Consider the following 24,617-nt stretch of genomic DNA (forward strand, 5'->3'; position numbering starts at 1 on the left):
TTCTAATCTTTTTCTTTAAATAGTTTTCTTTGTTAGACTTAATCTGTTGTTATGGTTGCTGCCACGCAGAAGCTTGAAGTAAAGCCCACTGAAACACTGACTTATGGGAGTCAACAATGCAGTAATGGAAGGTGGTAACATAACGTGACAACCAGTCTCATTGCTAACTTTGAAGTACATTTGTTGCCATAGATATCTGCTTGTTCATACTCGTGTTTATGAGATCTTACCATCATAAAGGTTTTTTAATCCTTGATGATAAAGTCACTGTGCATAAGGAAATGTGCCAAGAAACACCTGGGACACAGACTATTGTGGCTTTGAGCTGGTTTTCACAGTCTGCTGGCTTTGTCTGGACCTGTTAACAGCAACGAGCTAAAGATTGTTTTTGTCCTATCGTACACACGCAAGTCCAGGATTAGCTGATACATTTACTCAGCATCGACAGGCCAGCTCTTTAGTGATCCTAAATTGAATCAGGGGCCTATTTTTCCAGTATCAATCAAAGCAGCTTGTCTTGACACAGAGCAGATAAATCACATTACAGCTGTCATGTTGTAAATTACCAATAATAAAATCCATCTCTGTGTATCCATTTAATCTATCTATCTATCTATCTATCTATCTATTAAAAACAAAGTCAGCACACCTAAACAAAATGAAATCAACGTGCAGGGGTCCAATGCTGTGCCTGCAATAAAAAAGAAAAAATACACAGAAAATACAATAATATATACAATTTATAATAAATACCCTTATTTATTGATTATAATTCTAACATCAATCTCCAATCTATTTATTTATCATATGTAATCGATTGCACATATGTACCAGAAATGTGAATTCTTTAGGCAAGGGACAAGATATTTAGGTGTTCTAGGCAGAGAAGACCACCATACTGTTGCTAAACAAAAAATAGTATATCAAGACCAACATTACCAGTAATACCATTATATAACTCCTTCTATATGGCTATATATTCCAACTGCTGATGTCCCATGCAGTTGGATTGTATCTATACTATCCTGATATGGAGGGACCTTTAAAGGGGTTTAAACTCAAAAGCTTTTTTACACTATTCAGTTATAAACAGCAAGCTTTACATATGTGCACTAGGTTGTAATCACAGCCCCTGGGCCGGGTTATTGTTTACTTTGAATCACTACGAGAGTCACCCCCGGCATGCACCACCCCCTGTAACCCACTCCACCTCTGCTGGTTGCCGGTATAGTCCCAATTCCGAGGGAGCTCCCTGATGGTCTCCAGCAGCTCGGTTTGCAGCTCCTGAGCCGAAAGCAGCAGTTGATCCCACATCAACTGCGCTACCACTGTGTCCAGCGACACTAGCCTGGGCTCCCCTAAGGGCTACCACACTGGCTAACCCATCTGTACCTCTGGGAGTGACACTCAAGGAGCCACCTGGCCTAGACCTGCTTCTGCAGCTAGTCAGCCACAATTTGTGGATCACATCTCCCCACTTTCATTTTCCACCTATACTGTATATCGAATGCAGAAAATGTAAAAACAGTCAGCGACCACTGGATTTGAGGCACTATGGATTTCGTTGTCATCTGCTGTTCTCTGCGTCCCATTGCTAGGTTACAGGGAAAGATTTTGTTATAGCGGTGCTCGGTAGAGGTCAGCTCATTGTTATTATGCCGGATTCAGCTATATTACCCACTACTAATATAAACATGCATCACTACAGCATGGTCCCTAATTGCTGTAAAACTACAAGTTCCAGCAAGCACTGCGAATTTTCTAAGTGCCTATATAGAGGGATAGTATTGCTGTTGCATCTTATTATGAATGCGTACAGCATGCCGGTAGATGTAATTTCCCAGCAGACTACATCTTGGATATAGACTGGCTTTTTCAAATTGTTTTTCAAATGGGATGCTGCTCAAAATGCTCAAGAGGACAATTTTTGGGTGTAATACCACTTTAACCCCTTCACGTCCACAATCGGTATATACACATTATATCTATCTATCTAAACTACTTTTAATGTGTGCAGGACCGCTCCAATGTGAGCAGTCCTGCACAAATCACAGGCAGCCACAGCCATGCAGCTGCCTGTCATTAATCCCTTAACTGCTGCGATACATAGCGATTGCAGTGTTTAGTGAAGTCAGTGACAGGATAAGCACCTGTCACTGACTGATTGGGACCATCACAGGTCCTGATCACTTTCTCTGTCAGGCGGAGGAGAAATATCTCTGTCTTGTCGGATTGGCGATCTTCAATAATTGCATATGTAACTGTAGAAAAAAAAAGTGTAAAAAAAAAGTTTTAAAAAATATTTTTAAAAAGCCATATAAAAATAAACCCTTAAAAAGTTTAAATTACCTCCTCTCCCTTGAAATGAAAAGAGAAAAAAAAAACAGGCGTGCTGATTTCTTTTTAAAATTGTATTAAAAAATTTTTTACAAAAAGTGATCAAAGTTTTTCTTTTATACCACTATAATACCAATAAAAACTAGAGATCATGATACAAAGAATGACACCCCAACCAGCCCTGTAGGTGGAAAAATAAAAGTGTTATGGCTCTTCGAAGGCGAGAAGGACATCCCTACTTCATGACCTGGACATCCGTGCATTAATGACCTTCAGTCGTGAAGAGGTTAATGTTTGCACAAAAGCATGCAGGGACACCTCCAAAGCACTGTGAGTTTTTAATGCACACCAGTGGGACATTTCAGCTTAACTGAAGCCTTTTTCAAGCAGGTGACCTACAGACCTGGGTCCGGTTTGGTGAGGCGTGCACCCACTTCTACATTACTTTTTGTACCGTGCTACTTTATTAGACTTTTGAGGTTAATGTATGCGGCACTGCTTCAGTGGAGTAGCCCTGCACACATTAAAATGCCAGCAACCGGTACAATGATGGACAGCAGCTATCCTTGATTAACCCCTTAAACACTACAATCTAAAGCAATTGTGCCGTGTCAGTGACAGGAGCAGTACCTGCTACTGACCAATTGGAAAACCTGCAGTGTGACTGGGGGGTCCTGGTCTGATAGTAATCAGTAACCTTAAAGACTTTTATGTTTTTTTTTTTAAATATTACAAAGCCCCTCCCCCAATAAAAGTTAAAATCACTCCCCTTTCCCATTTTACAAATAATATGTAAAAACCATAAATGAAACAAACACATTTGGTATTGTAGTGTTCAGAATTGTCCAACCTGTTTAAATATGGGCAAATATGATCTTATTACCCCATGGTGAAGAGTGTAAATTATAAATCAGAAAAAAAATAATAAAAGCAATATAATTTTCCTATCCACACCATTATGGTACCAGTAAAAAATAGCAAATAACTAGTGGCTCCTAAATTCCTTTCTAAACTAGAATGGTACCAGTAAACAAAAAATGAGCCCCCAAACAGCCTTATGGGTGGAAAAATAAGTGTCATGGCTCTTGTGAGAGTGTGAGGAGGAGAGCACTCCTTAAGTATGTCCTGGTCACACCTGTATTAATAAGATTTGATTATAAAGGGAATAAGAAACAACTAGCAACATGGTATCTGAATATTATGTCCATACTCTTGCTGAACAAAACAAAGCACAATATACAGAGACAAATATTGCTCCCATATAGTGGTAGATACACAGAAACTGTGGACCACAAGTCATTGCATACAATTGGAACCAGTGACACATAAGGGATGTCTTCTTCAACTGCACACATTCTCTTTCTCTTCTTTATCTGGTCTAGACTTCCCTGATGACTTTTCCATTCACGATTTGTATCCACAGATTCTGTCATTCACCTTAGGTTCTGCACTTTTTCCAACATCATCTTCTCCTTATCCTAGGCCTGGGTGATTAAGCAAATTAATTTGATTAATTCATCCTTAGGGGGCTGAAGTTTTTATTTTCTTTTGAAAATTCGGTTTAAATAAAAAACAAAAAAACCTGCTTCCTTAAACACCATTGAAATAGTATGTATCTGAGGCGCCTGCAAAAAGAAAAAGAGACAAACTTTTTGGCCTTATCGCCTAGCCATACCTTATCTCCATCCAAAATGCCCCAAATGGTAATAATGACCCTCTTGGTAGGTAGGTGTCCCTTCGAGGTATCTGCGCCAAGGTCCGTTTTAATGGATTGGTGGGCCCAGTGCAAAGTTTTTATGGGTGGGCCTCCTATGTTCAGATTTCTCACACACACACACACACACACACCTCCTATGCCCCCCCTCTTTGAGGTATGACTACCCCCAGTAGGTAGAAAAGAGTTTCCCCCAAGATATAATTGCTTCCTGTAGTTAGCCAGGTGCCACCGCCCATAGGAATATGTTAGGTAACTTGTGCCTACAGTAGGTAGACAGAGCCCCGACTGGGTCCTCAACGACGCTCTGCCATTGTCCCTGGTTTGTTGATTGCTTCAGGCTCCTTCAACATTCAAGCCTAGATTACATAGATCAATGCAGTACATATGGACTGCATTGATCTCTATGAGCAATTATGGTACTGCTCATAGGAGTCTCCTGGGGGGGACTACAAATTACTGTAAAAAAAAAAAAGTTTTTTTTCCCCATTTTATAAAATAAATCTGATCTCGTATGGTAAATGCTGTAAGCACAAAAAAAAAAAAGCCAATACAAAATTTTAGATGATAGAGATACTCATATTAATACAGATCATAGCACAAAAAAATGAAACCCCCATCCCTGCACAGGGTGAGGAACCAGCAGTCGGATTTTACCTGCAAGTGAGTTTGCAGATGAAAGAGGTGCTTGTTAGACCCGGGATCTGGGAACACTGCCAGTGTTCACCACCAATTGCACACAAACAGTTTATTGTCACCTCCCTTACTTTATGTGTGGTTTTCTGCACCATGAACAACCTCAGACTCTGCATATTCAGTATATGGCTGGGTTCACACTACGTATATTTTAGGCAGTATTTGGTCCTCAAGTCAGGTCCTCATAGCAACCAAAACCAGGAGTGGATTGAAAACACAGAAAGGCTCTGTTCACACAATGTTGAAATTGAGTGGATGGCCGCCATATAACAGTAAATAACGGCCATTATTTCAATATAACAGCCGTTGTTTTAAAATAACAGCAAATATTTGCCATTAAATGGCGGCCATCCACTCAATTACAACATTATGTGAACAGAGCCTTTCTGTGTTTTCAATCCACTCCTGGTTTTGGTTGCTATACAGCCTCACAAATACAGCCTCAAATATACATAGTGTGAACCCAGCTTTAGGCTGGGTTCACACACTGTATACTTCAGGCAGTATTTGGTCCTCAAGTCAGGTCCTCATAGCAACCAAAACCAGGAGTGGATTGAAAACACAGAAAGGCTCTGTTCACACAATGTTGAAATTGAGTGGATGGCCGTCATATAACGGTAAATAACTGCCATTATTTCAATATAACAGCCGTTGTTTTAAAATAACAGCAAAAATTTGCCATTAAATGACGGCCATCCACTCAATTACAACATTATGTGAACATAGCCTTTCTGTGTTTTCAATCCACTCCTGGTTTTGGTTGCTATACAGCCTCACAAATACAGCCTCAAATATACATAGTGTGAACCCAGCCATAAGCTGTATAACACTTGTCTGCGTCTTCTTTCTGCTCTAAAATAGCCTAATTTCATCGGTGGACAGTGGCTCCTGGCGGTCTTAGCAGCAATTGGGCCCTATCTCAAGGAGCAGCTGTTCTCCATGGTGGGGAGAAGCAAAGATGGCGCGACAAGTTCAAATAGCTGCCCACTCCTGCCTCTCTCTCTGCCTCGGCTATAGGGATTTCCATCATTATGATGGGATTCACCACTCCTGTAACCTTGGTGTTCCCGAACACCTCAATAACTGTCAGCTGAACAATAGTTCACACACATTGTATTGAATTGAATGCATCCGCCTCAAAAAACGTTTGTCATTCAATACAATGTGTGAAAAAGACGTCCGTTTTTTCCATAGACTTTAATGCATTTTATTTAAGTCACTTTAAATGATGCAATAACGGACGTCTTTTTAAACACAAAATGCGGGCGCCATTTTCCTTTTTTGGACGTTCTGTGAACATAGCCTTATAGTGAAGCACTGACTGATATAAAAAAAGCAAGTAATCTCCACAACATTTTGGACCTCTTTATATTAATAAACAAGCTGCACACTTTTATTGGTAAGCTTGAGAAAAGGCCATTAGTCCTTGTGTTCTCCAGCAGTTTATTTGGTGCACAATTCATTAACAAAATGTAAATGATCTCGATTTGACAATAATGAACCATTTGTTGCATTTTATTAACATCCTGTATGTCCCCACTCACTACACGCCAATTCTCACCTCTTTATATTGTATGCTTCCCCTTTTCTATTTAGCACACACTCCCATTCAGACAACTTTATTTTCTCTCCTACACAATGAGGACATTTTACTGCATCTTTATTACCTGGGCAGATATTTTGTATTTTGGAAATTAACTGCATTTACATATCAATTATACTATTCTTTATGTCTCATCTTTTCTATTAGGACTGCATAAAAGGAAGATGCCTAGTTCTTTATTAGCTTCATAAAGACAAGTAATTCCTATTAAAACGCAACAAACTAGCAATTAAGCTGAGATATAATTGTATGTTTTAACAAAGGCAACCAGTATATATTCCCACAAAATGCCTTACTGGAGATTAGAAGCACAGCTACTTAATTTTACAAGTTTTCTTTTAAACAGATAACCAATACACATTTAATACCCAAAAGGGTAATTTAGTGCTGAACCAAGCCGAATGAACTGAAAGTGACCATTAAGTGGCTGCATCTTGTAGACTGCTCTTATTGCTAGAGGAAACTAAGTGACATCCTTTTTTTTGAGACAGATACCATTATTTGTCACAATATTTTCTTTTTTATGATACTATCTGTATCTCTTGGAAAATTTAGATTTTTTTTATTTTTTTTTTAGAGTGCAGGGCCTTCAACTATATATTGGTCAAGTGATGGTCATAAAACTAGAGGCCTTGACCTCAATGCATAATATAATAAAAATAAAGAAACAATAGCATCAATCCAAGAGTAATATCACAATATAATTAGAAAGATTCAGATAAAATTAATTTGATATCAGATATCGGTCTGTGTAAACGCACCATTAGACTTAATACTACAGAGGTGCAAGGCCTCTTTGTGCTGCCAGACAAGCTCCACCTTGGTAATTATCAGGGGTCAGCTATGACACGCTAACTGGCCCCATAAAAAGCCCCTTACATAAAGGAATGACCCCAATTCAGATCTTTATTGTACATGCCATAAATGTCTTGATAAGTGTAGGTCCCATATCTATCTCTAGAACAGGGCCTCTTGACCTTTCTCACCTGAATGCGGTAAGCAGAGGTGACTGGGGTTACAGAAAGCCAATGGCTTTTTGTGGTGCTATGCACATACCTACATTGTTTGCTGAGTACTGTTCATTCCAGATTGGGGTATATGTTTTTTTTCTTTTATGGGTGATTAGGGGGTCTATTTTAATCTTGTAAGTGTCTCTATATTGCAGTACTTTTTTTTTTCTTGTGTTATTTTTTATGGTCTGGGATTATAGGTTGGATAGGACATCTTTCATATATCTGACTGTCTACAGGAGAATATAAGCATTTTTTACGTTATAGAAGCAAAGTGTCCAAGAGGCGTTGCAAACCCTGCCTGATAGCCAGTCAGGGCTTAGATAACTGACAATCAAGCAAATATGGGGTGGGCAGGCAATACATGTGCTTAGAACTTCTGGAGCTTGGGAATGCCTCTTTGACACTTTGCACTGAGGAATAAAAGTATTTTCTATGTTATTTACCAATATATGAGAGTTACCATGTGTCTCTGGCACCTCTTGTTTATCTAACAGTGTTAGAAGTTGGCAAATGGAATTGCAGATGACAGATTGACTTTATTGAGATGCGGTTCCAAACTCTCTTTACTCAGTACACAGGTTATCCTTCTTTGGAACATCTTTCATAAGTCCTAACCACGGCATACAGGGAATAGCCCACTAGACCAATTGTTTTATAGATCCTCTTATCTATTTTTACAGTTTGGTCATTGTCAAGGTTGCTCAGATCCTAACACTTGCTCTTTTTTTTTTTGTTTTCAACTTGCATGTTCACTTGCTTCCTCTTATATTATGGCTGATTAGAGTGTGTGTATATATACATATATATATATAATCTTTTGTTGTGGATGTATATTTGTGTGTTATGGTAGTATGTTTGGAAAGATTTAATAAATTCCTCTAGGAATGGTTATCAGGGATATATCTGCATATTTGTTCAGTGGAGACTGCTTTGTTTGTTGTTAAAGTAGGTTTCTTTGGCAACCAATGGTTCAGAATGAAAGAGCATTGTAAGTGGTATCATTGAAATGCAATCTGTAGTTCAACACTTAGGATATAGGCTTTCTTCACAATTATTTTCTTGATTAGAGCAGTTGCAATGATAACGCTAGGGACATTCAATTTGATGATAATGTCGATGCCACAAACATAATTACCCAGGCACAGAGAGTTCCGCTTTGTTGTTTATTGTAATTTTAACTGTGTGCCACGATGTAGAAATCGACCTGAATGTTTTCCTTGTGATTTTTAACTTTGGGTTTATTATTAATTGTATTGTACCAAATCATAGCTGCAATGATAGATTGATGGTAACGCTTTTTCCAGTAACATAGAGAGAAGCTTCAAGAGAACACTAGCAGGAGGGTATAAAAATAGTAAAATGCCTAGAAATCACAAGTCACCATCTTACTTTTCTTGGCAGCTTGAAGAAAATGTACTGTTGGCATGAGCCACTATTCACCACCAACCTTTCCACTGTGGCACATTTCCATTAAAGAAAACCGCTTCATATAACATTCACATAATATTCATTAAAGGGGTATTCAAGGCATTAACTTTTTTTTTTTTAATTGATGCTCATGCAGGTGGTAAAAACAAAAAACCTACACTCACGTTCCTTGCTCTGCCTCTGCTGCTAATATCACAGAGCTCTGGTCCACTCTGTTGCACCCCTGGTTTTTGGTGGGCACATAGTATTGGCCACTAATGTGCTGACCTAAAACCAAGAACAGTGGTGTAGTGGGGACCTGAGATGAATGTTTTATTTTCAGCCTGACACGGTGCTCTTTGCTGACATCTCTGGCTGAGACAGGAACTGTGCAGAGTAGGAGGGGCTTTCTATGGGAATCCCGCTACTAGACACCAGGGATGGGCTGCAAATAACACTGTTAGATGCAGCTGTCATGTTTGACAGCTGCATCTAACGGTGTTAATTAACAGGAGCAGCGATCAGCTCGCTCCCGCTAATAGCCGCGGTCCCGTGCTGCAGTTAGCAGTTGGGATTGCGGCAGTTCAGAGCCGGATCGCGGCACGGCCCCCCTCTGAACTCTTCTCGTGGACATATGCCGGCATATGTCCTTAAGAGGTTAACCCCCCTTCACGACCAGTGATGTCCATGTACATCATGGCACCGCTAGTGGGGTACAGACAGGGCTCATGATGTCAAAACTATTAGTCAAAACTGACAGCGGTATCCAAATGCTGTTAAAATTGATTCAGCAATGGTATAGTGTGGTGATCATCCTCCCTAGCTGATCACTTATACTTACCGGGCGGGGCCTTAGCAATGATCTGACGCTTTTACCAGCTTTAGCAGCCCCTAGTAATCAAGCATAGATTACATAGATCAGTGCAGTACATCTGTACATCATTTATCTCTATGAGCAATGAGTGCTTAGCGGGATATTCAGTTGTAGGTGTATAGGCAATGACAAGCTAACTTAGTGTAAAGAAGCCAGGCTTCGTCAGTGCACCTGCTTCACGTTGGGGCACAACGGCACATACAATGGATTCTGTTGGCAACAAAGATGATGATTAGAGATGAGCGAACCTGGAGCATGCTCGAGTCCATCCGAACCCGAACTTTCGGCATTTGATTAGCGGTGGCTGCTGAACTTGGATAAAGCCCTAAGGCTATGTGTAAATCATGGATATAGTCATTGGCTGTATCCATGTTTTCCAGACAACCTTAGAGCTTTATCCAAGTTCAGCAGCCCCAGCTAATCGAATACCGAACGTTCGGGTTCAGATCGACTTGAACCCAAACCCGGTTCGCTCATCTCTAATGATGATCCTTTCCAGGGGTCGTTGCTTTAAAAAGCAAGGGCAGAAAGGAAGACCAGAGAGTCAGTGCAGACTTAGGGCATGGATGCTCTAGGCCCTGCCTTTTGGCACTGCACAGGTGGGATAAAAGACTTTAAAAAAAAAAAAAGGCATCAGCATGCAATTGGACCACAGGACAGGGCTCGGATTAACCATAGTTCTCAAACGGTACCAGCGGTTTGGGGGGTGGTTGCGTGTACAAGGGATGTTATGGATTTGCTTTAATTCTCCGTCACATAGTACAATTACTAGCCAAATGTACTAATTTTTACCCTGTGTAAAGACTGATTAGCCAATGAAAAAAATCCACGAATCGCTGGGATTGTGTGGCCCTAAAAATTGATGGTCAGCTGCAAACAGGAAATGTGTGGCTGACATTGTAAGTAAGGGGCCATAGAATAATCCAACCATCAGACCTGTGGCACTAACTGCACAAAGTAAAACCATGTAAAAGGCTTAACCCCTAGACGACCCTGGACGTAGGGTTACGTCATGGAAGTCTGTCCCCAGACGACCCATGACGTAACTCTACGTCCTGGGTGTCTCTCCCGCTATGAAGTGCGCTCCGGAACGGAGCAGCCGGGACCTCACGGTAATGACACGCTGCAGCGATCGCGCTGATGCGTGTCATTAACCCCTTAAACGCCGCGATCGCGGTGTTTAAGTGTAAGTGACAGGGGGAGTCCCCTGTCACTTACCGATCGGGACCCCCACAGTGTGACTGCGGGGGTCCCGATTGTTGAAACGGACCGCCGGAGGTCTCTCACCTGCCTCCGTGCGGTCCGATCGTCGATCTGCTACACTGAGCCTGCACAGGCAGGCTCAATGAGCAGAGCGCCGATAACACTGATCAATGCTATGCCTATGGCATAGCATTCATCAGTGTAGAAATCAAAGTAGTGTATGTAGAAGTCCCCCAAAGGGACTTCAAATGTGTAAAAAAAAAAAAAGTTCAAAACACTATTACACTACCCCAAAGCCCTTTCCCCAATAAAAGTTGAAATCACCCCCCTTTCCTATTATATAAATAAAACATATAAAAATAAATAAATAGATAAACATATAATATACCGTAGCGTGCGTAATTGTCCGATCTATTAAAATATAACAATCGTCATTGTGATCGGTGAACGGCGTACACGAAAAGAGGGAAAAAAGTGCGCAGATTACTGATTTTATGTTACATTATATATTTAAAAAAATCAATAAAAAGTGATCAAAACATCCGATCTTCACAAATATGGTATTAATAAAAACTAGAGATCATGGCGGAAAAAATGACACCCCATACAGCCCCGTAGGTGAAAAAATATAACTGTTATAAGTGTCACAATAGGCCCATTTTATTAATATTTAATTGCCAAAAAAAGGATTTCATAAAAAAATACATATATAACATTAGAGAATCTGTGTAACCTGCATACGGTTGTGTTCGGACTGACTTATAGAATAATAGTATCATGTCGCTGTTACCATATAGTGTATTACGTAGACACAGGAACCCCCCAAACGTTACCATATTGCATTCTTTTTTTTCGATTTCACCTATTTATATCTTCATAAATAATATATTTGGAATTCCATCATACATGTTATGGTAAAATGAAAGACGCCATTACAAAGTACAACTATTCCTGTAACAAACAAGCACTTAAATGGCTTGTAGATAGAAAACTGAGAGTGCTAGAGCTCTTAGAAGGGGAGGAGGGAAAAACTAAAACACTAAGATCAAAATTTGCGCGGTCCACTGGGTCATTTTGGGCCTGGTCCTCAAAGGGTTAATAAACAGGTTTGTGTCCGTCAGCATCTGTTTGCATGTGAGTTTTTAATGCTCTCTGGTTTCTGACTGCTCAGTAAAAAAAAAAAAAACTAATGATAATGGATAACGTGTAAACGGATGTAAATAGAAATGCCCATTTATATCTATCATCCTTGACTATAATGTAAAAAAAACAACAGCACTTTCTGTTGTTCCGTTTTTTGTTTTTTTTACAGACAAAAACTTTATGCATGAATAGACAAAACATAACATTAACAGATTTGATGAAAACAGAGCACAACATATGCAAATGGAGTACTATAAAAAAAAAAAAAAAAAAAAAAAAGAAATTTGATGGATCCATTAGGTCCTCTGTTATCAGAACAGAAAAGAAAGTGGAATTGTGGTGGAGGGTAGGGATGGTCCAAACCTGCAGAGGTTCGGGTTCGTATGAACCCGAACGCTCGGCATCAGATTCCCGCTCCATGCAGCGGGTGGATACAACGGGAGGACTGCCTGGAAAAATGGGATACAGCCTATGGTTATAGCTGTATCCCAGTTTTCCAGGCGGTCCTCCCGCTGTATCCACCCTCTCCACGAAGCGGGCAGACAGTGGGAATCATTACCGAGAGTCCCTGAGAACCCGAACCGAAGCAGGTTCGGACCATCCCTAGTGGAGGGTAAAACGCCAATGTGAACCTAGCGTTACACAATATATTTACCAAGTTACTCATCTGCATGTAGATGACATTAAACACAAATAGTGTCTGAAGGTGGACATAATCTTTCTGTATCAAGTTTTTACTGCTATAAACACAGACTTTGAAATTACATTTCAGAAGCAAACAACACCACAAAGCGGGAACAGAATTTATACCTTTAGTCTTTAGACTTAATGCCTTCCCACAGGACATAGGCATTTTGAAAGTTGCATAGTCTTCCAATAGGCTCTGAAATTTTAAGGTATAATTTATATCTTGTATTCATATAATGGCTGCTTCCTTTCACACATTTCTTTGACATAACACAATATTGCTCAGTGAATGTTTGCCTCCAGAGAATGAAGACCTGATGTGTGCTGTGCTGCCTATAATGGAACTATCCATTTGCACAGTAACATATCCTCTGGTGTGTATTTTTGCATTGCCTTTTTAGCCTTCCTTACACCTTATATAATTCAAATGTAATCATTATGTAGAAGTTCTCCTATTTATCATCTATTCACTTTATTTTGTGCTTCGGATACAGCGACATATTGTATATTGGTTGCCAACAAAATAAACAACAGTATACAACAAATGCAGAGGTTACCATGATTATTGAAGAAAAAAAAATCAATATTGTGAAATTGTCTATTTCTTCTGGAACCTGAAAAAAAAAAAAGCTTCTCCGATCTTTCGTTAAAGGTCGGGTGGCAGTAATAGACATTAAGGAAGATGAAATGTGCCATTTGGCATTTACCTCTGAATAAACCTGATGATTCACTGTATGATCCTCTATCAGACACAGCATTAATCAGCCATCAGTGCATCATTTCCATCCAAACAAAGGCCAGCAAGTCCCTCCGAGCAATGAGAAACCACATTCCGTCAATGTTTCCCACATATCTTCCCTGTGCAACCTTTAGCTAGATGGCCCATGGATTTCCCATACTGCTGGAAGATATTGCCAAGATATTATGCACACTGTGTGCGAAAAGTATCAGCCTGGATTTATTATTGCATTGCTGAATGCCAGAATGGCTTACTTGACATCTTTATGGTGCTCTAGAAAAAATAGATGGCTTGCTTGTTGTTAATTTGTTTATTTGTTTTGTTTGCAGCTTTCTTTGCAGTTATTTCACGAATCCCAATATACTATACATATGCATAAAAGCTAGTGGGACAGAGAGGTGCTAACAGTATCAATGCTTCTTATAGTAACTGAGTATCTCTAGTTGCTTCATTTTTGTATTTCAGTTTGGTGGAGTACACATATCCTTTAACATTGTTATCCCGCCAAGTTACCAGACGTATTTCTGTGACAAGTGACACTATCTTTTAACTGCAAAAGTCTTGGTAAAACTAGATGACAGTGATTTAAGATAACAGAAAAAATGGGTTCTATTGATAGTAGCTGACTAAGAAGGGTTTTTTTCAAACTTTGCAGAGGTCAATTTGCTTCTCATAGAGTACTATATAGTTCATGCATAAGCAATTTGTCTGTAATATTGTCTTGTACCGATGCAGTCAACAAACTACAGGGCAACTTTTTCTGCCACTGCCAGTATTTGCCTTAACACAAAAGAGCCACAAAGAGTAAAGGCCATATTAGACGGGGCAGTTATCGGCTGAATGGGCTCATAAATGCCAGCAATCCGCCTACCAACAAGAAACGTTCATTTGTCGGCTGTCTGAAAATCATTGTTTATTGGCAGTACATTTCCCTGTGTTAAACGGCAATGTGCTGTTGACAATAATGAAGATGAAACGGTATAAAAAGGGCAAAAGCACCTATCAACTTGTACATTGTCCATCGCTGTATGCAGTGACATAGCTACCATGAAGGCAGGGAAGGCGACTGCTATGGGGCCCCTGCAGGAAGGGGGCCCAAGGAAGCCTGCCCTGCCTTCATGGTAGGTACTGACATCCAACCACTGTACCCCCAGGGGTCCAGTGGAACAGGGACCCGCCACTGCACTGTTCAGCCCCCTCACTGTAGTGCCGGGTGAGCGGGCTGAACAGAGGAGCAGGACCTGCCAGGTCCTGCACGGCACAGGAGAGGGATGAAGGGCCTTATGGTCACATGACCCAAAGGTCCTGAATACTTCTATTTGAAGATCTGCCGGGACTACAGGAGGAGGAGGGGGGAAGCCTGGGAGCTGTAAGTGCTGTGTATGTGTGTCAGTGAGTGTATATATGTATCTGTGGGTATATGTATATGTCAGTGTGTGTATATATGTATCTGTGTATATATTTATATGTCAGTATGTGTATGTATCTGTGGCTATATGTGTGTGTGTGTGTATGTCAGCAATGTCTGTAGCACTGGTGTATATGTGTGTGTTTGTGTATGTCAGTTGTGTCTCAAGTGATTGACAGGTTTGCTCCCAAAGATGTTCTGCAGCAGCTTCTATTAATGTTGGGTTAAAAGAACCCACCACTAATATCTGCTGCATTTTCTTTTATTCCTGGTTGAGTATTTCTTATTACACTGAGATGATTTCCCTGTGTACAGTCTACCCATGGTGTATACATCTGCACTAGTGTAATCACATTACAGCGTATATATATATGTGTCAATGACAGTGGCGTATCTGTATACATGTTAATGTTGCCTCTGTGTGTGTATATGTGCGTCATTGTCTGTGTTTGGCAGTGTGTGTGTGTGTGTGGGGGGGGGGGTAGGAGAGCGTATAGGATTCATGGGGCCCCATACAGTTTTTTGCTATGGGGCCCCATGAATCCTAGCCCCTGGCTGTGTGTATAGGGCATCTCTATCTGGTCAGAAGACAATTAACCATTACAGTAGTTGTACCACAAAGATGGACATTCACTAATCCCCTCTGCTGGAGGAATAGTATAGAGAAATTGCACTGACCTAGTACATGGAAAAGTTTATCACCAAATTCTGGAGAGAATTGGTTTCCTTTGTTGTCCTTACAAATCTCCCCTACATTGCCTACTCTTCGGGTACATTCACACATACTGCATCACTATAGAATATGCTGCGAATCTCACAGCCATGGAACCTGCATCAACAGGGATCTTGATGGCCTGGAAGACCACCAATAAATGATTCCTAGAAAACCACTTTAAAATGAATGTATCACTTACATGATTAGACACATACTGAAAAATGCTCTTTTTTTTTCTAAATGTTTCATTTTTTTATAATTTTTTTTTTCTTTTGTACATTAAAGGGTTGCTGTCATTAAAAATAACTTTTGACATATCAGGCATGCCAAAAATTATCGAATGCAAATCAGGAGATATGGCAGCACAATTCACTCCCCAGCCAATCGCTAATTCCGACATTATAGTCTACCAGGCTAAAGTGTCGGAATTAGCCAGCAGCCAGAAAATGGATCGCACAGCTGCTGTGCTCTCTACCTGGCTATATCTCCTGATCACAGTAGGTCTCAGCAGTTAGACATGCCTGATATGTCAAAAGTTTTTTATGACATTGACTCTTCAGTATGGGGACAGCTGTCTCCCCTGAGCTGTTTTTCTCAGAGATATGCTTTATATCCATATATCCATATCCATATTGGACACAATAGACTAGCCCAGACTCCATTTACATGAATAGGAGAGGTTTCTAGGCATGCTCTGTGACCACTGCAAAGGTCAATCCGCAGGGAAAAGGGGAAAACTGAGCTCTTAATATCAGCTTTTTTAAAGAGATGTATTTATCTTCTGGGGTTACCTTTGACTGTATTCCTGTGTACTATCTATAATCTTAGAGAGGACTCTACTGAAAAGTGATCTGTACAGAACAGGAAAAGTAAAACTGGCAGAATCCAGCCAGCCTCCATGTCATCCTGGTAGTCTATTGGAGGGCTCAAGTGTCTCCTCTCCCACGCCTCTCCACTCAGAAGAATTGACATTTCAATTCTTTTGCTTGGACAGAGGAGGTGCGAGGCCCCCCTCCTTAAACTGCAAGTATAACACGGAATTCCGACAGTTTTACTGTGTGTGAAATGGCCCTTAGACTTATTGGTTTTCTGATGACACATTCCCTTAAAGAGGTTTAAGTGTAACTGTCATTTAAAATTTATTTGCAAGTGATTTTAAGAAACTGTGTAATAGGTTTTATTAGGCAAAAATCCTCTTTCTGTACTCAAAAAGCTGTTTTGAAGCTTCCCTCCATCATTTCTTATCTGCTCATTATCAGAAAAAAGTTGTATAGATTACAGAGGAGTAAAGTGAAGACTGGCATTATAACCTATGGAAGAGCCAAGGGGGATGAATGAGTTAAAAGAGAAGACAAGCAGCCTATGCAGTTTGGAGATTCTGTTGGCACATAAAAGTGTTGGTCTGGGAACTTGGTGAGATAAGATTGCAGATGTGCTTTTCTCCTCTCCGTGCTGACTCATTCCCCTCGGCCCCTCCACAGACCATAATGGACACTGAAAATGTTTTTCTTCTGATGTGTATGTGTGTGTGTGGGGGGGGGGGGGGGGTACAAAGAAACTGCTTTTTGAGTACAGAAGGAAACTCTTTTGCTTAATAAAACCTATTACAGAGTTTCTTAAAATCACTTACTATTGGTTTCTGCAAAATTTTAATGACAGTTACACTTTAAGTGGTTGATTGCATGTCACAACACTTTAGCCTTTAGCCTGGACACAGATGAAGTATGTGCTTTGTATAGCACCTGGATGCTGGTACACCTTTATCTCCTTCAGTAACAGTTTATACAGGTTTTTTGTCTATTCATCACGGAACTGTTCACACAGCAGGTAACACAATGATTGTGATCTTGGCACATCTGTAACATCCATGGTGGTAGCATTCTGATGTATTTAGGCTCTAAGTTGCTGTTAAAATTCACTTATAACCTAGTTTGATTGGTACATAGTGATGTATGTTTGTATGATGGGACCACTCCTACCTATAGTATGTTTATTCTTTGTCTTTGTATACCTATTCAAATAGCAAATGCAAATGCAAAAAAAATAAAAGATTAGCTAAGACTATTAGTGACTTTAGACATCGTATAGGCTTGTTCAAGTGATGGGTTTATTATAAGGTTTACAAGGTCTTAAAGCAGCCATACACATTAGATAGAAGTGGGCTGATGGCTGAACAACTGGTGACGTAGCCATATGCATTTTAGTCATTGTTAGCCTTTACAATTCTTCAAACTTAAATCTTAAAGTATAAAAAAAAACGAAGCAGCACAAGGGAACTCCATGTGCTGTGACACAAGATGACAAAGACCTTCCAGTAAATGTACATATACATGCTCACCTGGATATATCATGCTATGAGCGTGACACTGTGCATTGTCATTTAGTCATGTATGCAGTTGTTGCTCATCGCTTGTCAAATACCCACCTGCTTTCTGGTGACAATAAGAAGAAAATGACAAAGAGAATGGCTATTCCTCAGCACTACTCCTTCCTGGTATATATAGTTGCCTGATAACAGACAACTGTATGAAATATAAATAACCCTTTTTTGGACAAGGGATTCGAGAAAGGAAAATCTTTATCAGGTCCTAAGCAACAAGAGCAGTGCTGAGAGACCACCATTTTCTGTGTCATTGCTAAGTTCTTCAAACTGGCCATACATAATCAGTGACATTGGAGAAAGAACAAACAATCTGGGAAGATTCTGAGAATATTCTTTCTAGAAAATAATTTGGGGGTGAAATATCTTTCACAAACAAAATGTCAATTCTTTCGGCGGAATGCAGAATCCGCCCGTGCATAGAATAATGTCTATGGCATGGACGGAGATGTGCACCGCCGCGTGCGGGTACGAGCGACGGAATAAGCCGTGGGTCATATGCGCGGATTCCGTAGTATGTACGCACCCTAAGTTGGGAAAAGTGAAGACAACAACGTGATCATCCCACCTATGGTGAAACATTACAAGTGGGAGCTACTTGTTCTATTATATTGATGATTTTCTTGCTATAGAATTTGCATTAGGGGCCAGGCTTTAAGTTACTCCTCCACAGTATTAGTATTAGAAGGTGTGTTATAGCAGGATATAAGTAGCAAAAATTATTGGATAATTACCATACATATTAAAGTCACACTGTTGCTGACCAATTCCTGTAAACCAAGACTGATATTACCAATAATACCAGTATACAGGGGGCAACTGTTACTGCAACATGATCACTACTATTACTACCATACTGGTACTAACCAAATCCAGTATACTAAGACGAACAGTACCAGTATACAAGGGACAAATACCACAATTACTAATACCACCACATATTGACTAATGCTATTCAGTAATGTTACTGAATAAAATCCACTAAGCAAAAAACAATACCATCTCATCCAGTGACTCACATGAGGAGTCCTCTTTGAGTACATCACATGGGGCATCTTCTCCAATCGGAGTTGTTTACTTTATCTTTTCTTCTCCATCTTGCCTAGGCTATTATACGTAGTGTTGAGCGGACCTGTCAAAAAGGTAGGGTTAGGGTTGAATGCAGCCCTAGGGAGTCCTAGAGAACATGATTACAACCATTAGTCAACTGGCATCCAACTTTCCTTGCAGCCTTAGGATGGCATCCAACTTCTGCAGCCGCAGGGAATCAAATTCTGAGCGTTCAGATAATGTTGCCAAACCAAACATTTTGACAGATATCCTCAACACTAATCTGTCTGGCATCTCCCCTGGTAGTTAATTATGTAGGCATCCACCTGTTAGCCCCCCCCCCCCCCCCATAAAGGCATCCCCCTGTAAACCCCCTTGCCAAGTATGCATCCCCCTATAAGTTAAACCCCTCCCCCCCATGCAGGCATACCCCTGTATGTTAACCCCCCATGTAGGTTTCACCCCTGTAAGTTAATCCCCTCTGCCCCATGTGTACCCCTGTAAACAAACCCATATAAATTAACCCTCTCTCTCCCATTTCCCTGTTAGGTAGCATACCTTTCCTATGTAAGCATCTCTATATAAGAAAAAAACAAACGAAAAAAACGTAGCTGCAGCTCAGCAGGTGACTGATGTCTCCTTCCTCACTGCAATGAGTACACGAGTGACATAACTTGTGCGCTGGGGAAGGGAGACACAAGAGTGGCGACAAGAGTGATTGGCAGGGCAAAGAGCCTATGGCTTCTCGCACTGTCAATAAGAGCCCCTGTGAGCCCTCACCAGAAATGCTTGTGGTTAAAGGGCTGGATCCGAAACAGTGGTGAGGCAGCATTTGCAGCACCTGGGAGACCCATTTTGCAGCTGGGTGCTGCATTTGATTTTATTTTGGGGGCCCAGGCCATTTCAGTACTTGGCCCCTTGTAGCAGCTACTGCGGCGGGCCCTGAAATGTATACAATTTATGAGAACCTATGCCATCACCCTTAGGCCTCATTCACACGCAAGTATATTTTTTCTGACTGAAATTTGTGTCCACATTTTGGCATCCACAATCTGCTAATAACCATGCATAGTGCACATCTATAGCATCCATGTTATCTTTTTGCTGATACCCAGAAATTGTACAGTGTTTTGAACTAGTTGTGTTGTGTTCAGTATTTATTGCAGGCAGTTTGTGGATCGTGCAGGCTCTAATAGATTTCTATGGGGAAATGTGCTGCAATTGCGGTCTACACTACAACATGTCCTATTTTTTTTGCGGAACGCAAATGCGGAGACAAACAATGTGGATGTGTGAATAGCCCTATTGAAAGCAATGCCAAAAATTGTGGATCCGCATATGCGGACACTTTTTGTGAATGAGGCCTTAGCAGTAGCTGTTTGGAAGATTGATCTGCACAAAATGGGATATGATTTTTGTTGTTGTTCAGTCACATAAGAGGCTGCAAAGTAAGTGTTATTACAAAAGTGCCATTACTATAACTAATAGTGTCATAACTATTTAATGAAAAAGACATGCAGAAACGGTGCACTGTAAATAACAATAATATCATAACCAGCTTCACACTTATTAAATATCCATGCAGTTCTTTGCTACTTTATGCTGTGACTGTGCCCACAAGTCCTTGTTTATTGATTTAGCTTTTTCTCCATCCCAGATAACATCAAATGAGAAGCATTTAGACAGTATGAAGAAGGATGGGGATCTTCTTATTCACACTCTTGAGAGACTCGCTCAGGATTCCAGGTGAGTTCCCTTAGGGCACACAGGAATTTCCATGCCTTAAAGAAACTGTTCTATTTTATACACTGAGTAGGTTTGTAATTGGTTTCATTGTACCAGTATTTCAAACTTCACAGATATTTAAGAATTTAGTAGTACCTCTCAGCCATGATTAATATCTCGAAGGAATTTGTCTGTCAGGCAACAGATAAAACGTAAAATCATAATATCACAAGGAATTGCAAGTCCCTGTGTCATCCTCTTCTATCACGTTTCTAGATGTTTTTTGTTTTAGATGGAAGAGAAGGGTAAGGGTATATTCACACGAACGGGCTCGCAGCGAGATTCTCGCTGCGAGCCCGGCAGGTCCTGGCAGTTCCCATACACTACATACTTGCTGCGGTCTAAACGACCGCAGCGAGTATGTAATTCTGCCGCCCTTAACCCCTTCTGCTCCCGGCCGGCTCCCACGCTGTACATTACCTGTCCTTGCTGCACGGGTCCGGCGTCCTGCTCTCCCGTCCGGCCAATCAGTGGCTGCAGCTGGGCAACACACTAATTGGCCGGACGGGAGAGCAGGACGCCGGACCCATGCAGCAAGGACAGGTAATGTACAGCGGGGGAGCCGGCCGGGAGCAGAAGGGGTTAAGGGCGGCAGAATTACATACTCGCTGCGGTCGTTTAGACCGCAGCAAGTATGTAGTGTATGGGAACTGCCAGGACCTGCCGGGCTCGCAGCGAGAATCTCGCTGCGAGCCCGTTCGTGTGAATATACCCTAAAGCCCCTATTCCACGGGCCAATAGTGAGGAGCAAACGAGCGCATCCTCGTTCCTTGCTCGCTCCGGCCCCATTACGCGTGGCAGCAGCGAGCAGGTGAGTGCGGGGAGATGCCCAGGTGATCGCTAGATCGTCCTGGCAGCTCATAGAAGATAGTGGCGGTCTGCTGCCGCCGCTCCTGTTGCGTGGAGCGACGGCAGCAGGTTGCTGCTATCACAGTCGTTTGTTTTTCAACATGTTTGAAAGACAAACGACTGTAACGATCAGCCAACATGAACGATGTCGGCTAATCGTTACCTTCTATTCCACAGGACGATTATCGGCCGAATAGGAATAAATAACCTGGTTTGGTTTGTTATCTTTAATCTGGCTTTAAAAACCTGATTTATAAAGAAAAAAAATAATAAAATAAAATAAAAATCTTGTAGAGCCAGCAAGTCCATGTAATGCTTTATTTTCACTGTGGTGGTCCTGCAGGGGTGTTAAACAGTTGAAGCTCAGTTCCCCCACATATTACAGCTGATTTCTGGGATCCAATTTTCAGGATATCCTGTTATTAGCTGACTGCTCGACCTTAAAGGGGTTATCCAGCTAAAGTCTTTTTCTTTCAATTCAACTGGTTTCAGAAAGGTATAAACATTTGTAATTTACTTCTATTTAAAAATCTCAAACCTTCCCATACTTATCAGCTGCTGTGTGTCCTGCAGGAAATGTCATGTTTTCTTTTCAGTCTGACACATTGTTCTCTGCTGCCACCCATGTCTGAGACAGGAACTATCCAGAGCAGGAAAGGTTTTCTATGGGGACCTGCTGCTGCTCTGGAAAGTTCCTGTCTTGGACAGAGGTGTCAGCAGAGAGCACTGTGTCAGACTAAATATAAAAAACATTTCCTGCACGACATACAGCAGCTCATAAGTACTGGAAGACTTGATTTTTAAATAGAAGTAAATTACAAATCTATATAACTTTCTGATATCAGTTAATTTGAAAGAAAAAGATTTTAGCTGGATAACTCCCATTAACCCCTTAAGGACCGGGCTAATTTTTTTTCGTTTTTGCGTTTTCGTTTATTCCTCCTTGTGTATATAAGGCCATCGCAGCTGCATTTTCATACCTACGGACCCACATGAGCCCATATTTTCTGCGTCACTAATTGTACTTTGCAATGAAAGGCTGAATTTTTGCATAAAATATGCTGTGAAACCAGAAAAAAATTATATGCACGGTGAAATTGAAAAAAAAAACTTGTATAATTTTTATATTAATTGATGGCTCGTAAAAAATTAAAACCTTTTACAGAAATTAAACGTTCCTTAAAATCGCTCTATTCCCATGCTTATATCGCTTTTATCCTTTGGTCTATGGGGCAGTCTGAGGTGTAATTTTTTGTGCCATGATGTGTTCTTTCTATCGGTACCTTGATTGCGCATATGCCACTTTTTGATCGCTTTTTATTACAATTTTTCGGGATTTGATGCCACCAAAAATGCGCAATTTTGCACTTTGGAATTTTTTTGCGCTTACGTCGTTTACCGTGAGGGATCATAAATTAAATAAATTAATATTTTGGGCGATTACGCACGCGGCGATACCAAACATGTTTGTTTATTTATTTTTATTTATAAAATGAGAAAAGGGGGGTGATTTGGACTTTTATTAAATAACCCCGTCCCCTATTAATAAAAACACTTTATTATTTTTTTACATACAGTAATATGAAGCCCCCTGGGGGACTTCTATATACACAGCACTGATCTCCCATTGAGATCAATGCTGTGTATATAACAGACCACCGATCCATCAGATCGGTGATCTATTATAATGGTCTGCTGCAGACCATTTGAATAGATTGCCGAGCCAGGATCAGCGTCATTCCGACGCTCAGCCCCGGCCGGCTCATTTGAACGGATCTCACCTCCGCGATCACATCGCGGGGGGGGGAGATCCCCCACTAGACACCAGGGACAGGGGCCACATATACTATGCAAATGCAGCTGTCAGCTTTGACAGCTGCATTTAAATAGTTAATTAGCCCGCCGCGGTGGCTAATACCCGCGGTCCCTGGCTGCACATAGCAACCAGGAGCCGCGGGCTGCAGAGAGGGCTCACGCTGGGAGCCTTCTCTGTTTACCCTTAATGACCGCATGACGGGTATACCTGTCATGCGTCGTTAAGGGGTTAAACAGAAGTCAAATGACGTTAAAAAAAAAGCGGAAGTGGTGTTACGGAGGCACAAGGATGGGTAAGTGTACATTACCCCTGCAGGCCTTGCTTTTTTGAATGGACTTTCCATTTAAAGGCCCACAATCAGCTGATTACCCCCTTAAACGACGTGATCTACAGCGATTGCGGCGTTTAAGGTGCTCAGTGACAGATCACATGTGCCGACAGGCAGGGTAAGCTCCTTACCTCCGTCCTGTCAGATCGGCGATCTATGTGTAGAGTCCGCTCTCAGGCAGGCTCTATACATAGCATAGCATAGATCAGTGTTATCGGCGATCTATGGCATAACATAGATCGGTGCATGCAATCTAATAATTGCATATTTTAGATTAAATGAAAATGTAATAAAAAACGTTATTAAAAGTATTAAAAAAAAAACACCTTACAAACCCCCCCCCCCCCAATAAAAGTGTAAAAAAAAAATTCTGTTACACCAATATGATATTAATAAAAACTAGATATCATGGCACAAAAAATGACACCCCAACCAGCCCTGTAGGTAGAAAAATGAAAGCGTTATGGCTCTTAGAAGGTGAGGAGCAACATTGCATTAATCTGACCTGGAGTTTTGTACATCAAAGGGCTCTGTCTTGAAGGGGTTAATAAAGTTTTACTTTATATAAAAGTATATACTTTTACTTACATTACTATAGTAGAAAACATGATACTCTGTAGTACATGACCCTGACTCCTCACTGCAAACACAGGTGATATAATTAGCTGCAGCAGACACGGCAGTTGGAGCCTTAGCAACCAATAGGATTTCCAATAGCTTTCATTTTCACAGGGAGCAATGGTTGCTAGGGAAGCTGCCTCACAACATCCACAGTAATAACTGGTAGACCCCCTACTCCATCTATACAGTACATGTATACAGGGCCCCCTACTCCATCTATACAGTACATGTATATACAGGACCCCCTAC

At 40.9% G+C, this 24,617-nt stretch overlaps 1 protein-coding gene across 1 annotated transcript in view; it reads left to right on the top strand.

Moving 5' to 3' along the window:
• The window catches only part of ULK4 (unc-51 like kinase 4), a 653,509-nt gene that overhangs the window by 587,182 nt on the left and 41,710 nt on the right, over positions 1-24,617 (top strand). The window contains exon 35 of the mRNA XM_069959686.1: positions 20,627-20,715. Coding sequence (XP_069815787.1) covers positions 20,627-20,715 — 89 coding nt within the window. The remainder of the gene's footprint in view (positions 1-20,626; positions 20,716-24,617) is intronic.

Source organism: Dendropsophus ebraccatus, chromosome 2, assembly GCF_027789765.1.
Source record: "Dendropsophus ebraccatus isolate aDenEbr1 chromosome 2, aDenEbr1.pat, whole genome shotgun sequence".
NCBI classification, from domain to species: Eukaryota; Metazoa; Chordata; class Amphibia; order Anura; family Hylidae; genus Dendropsophus; species Dendropsophus ebraccatus.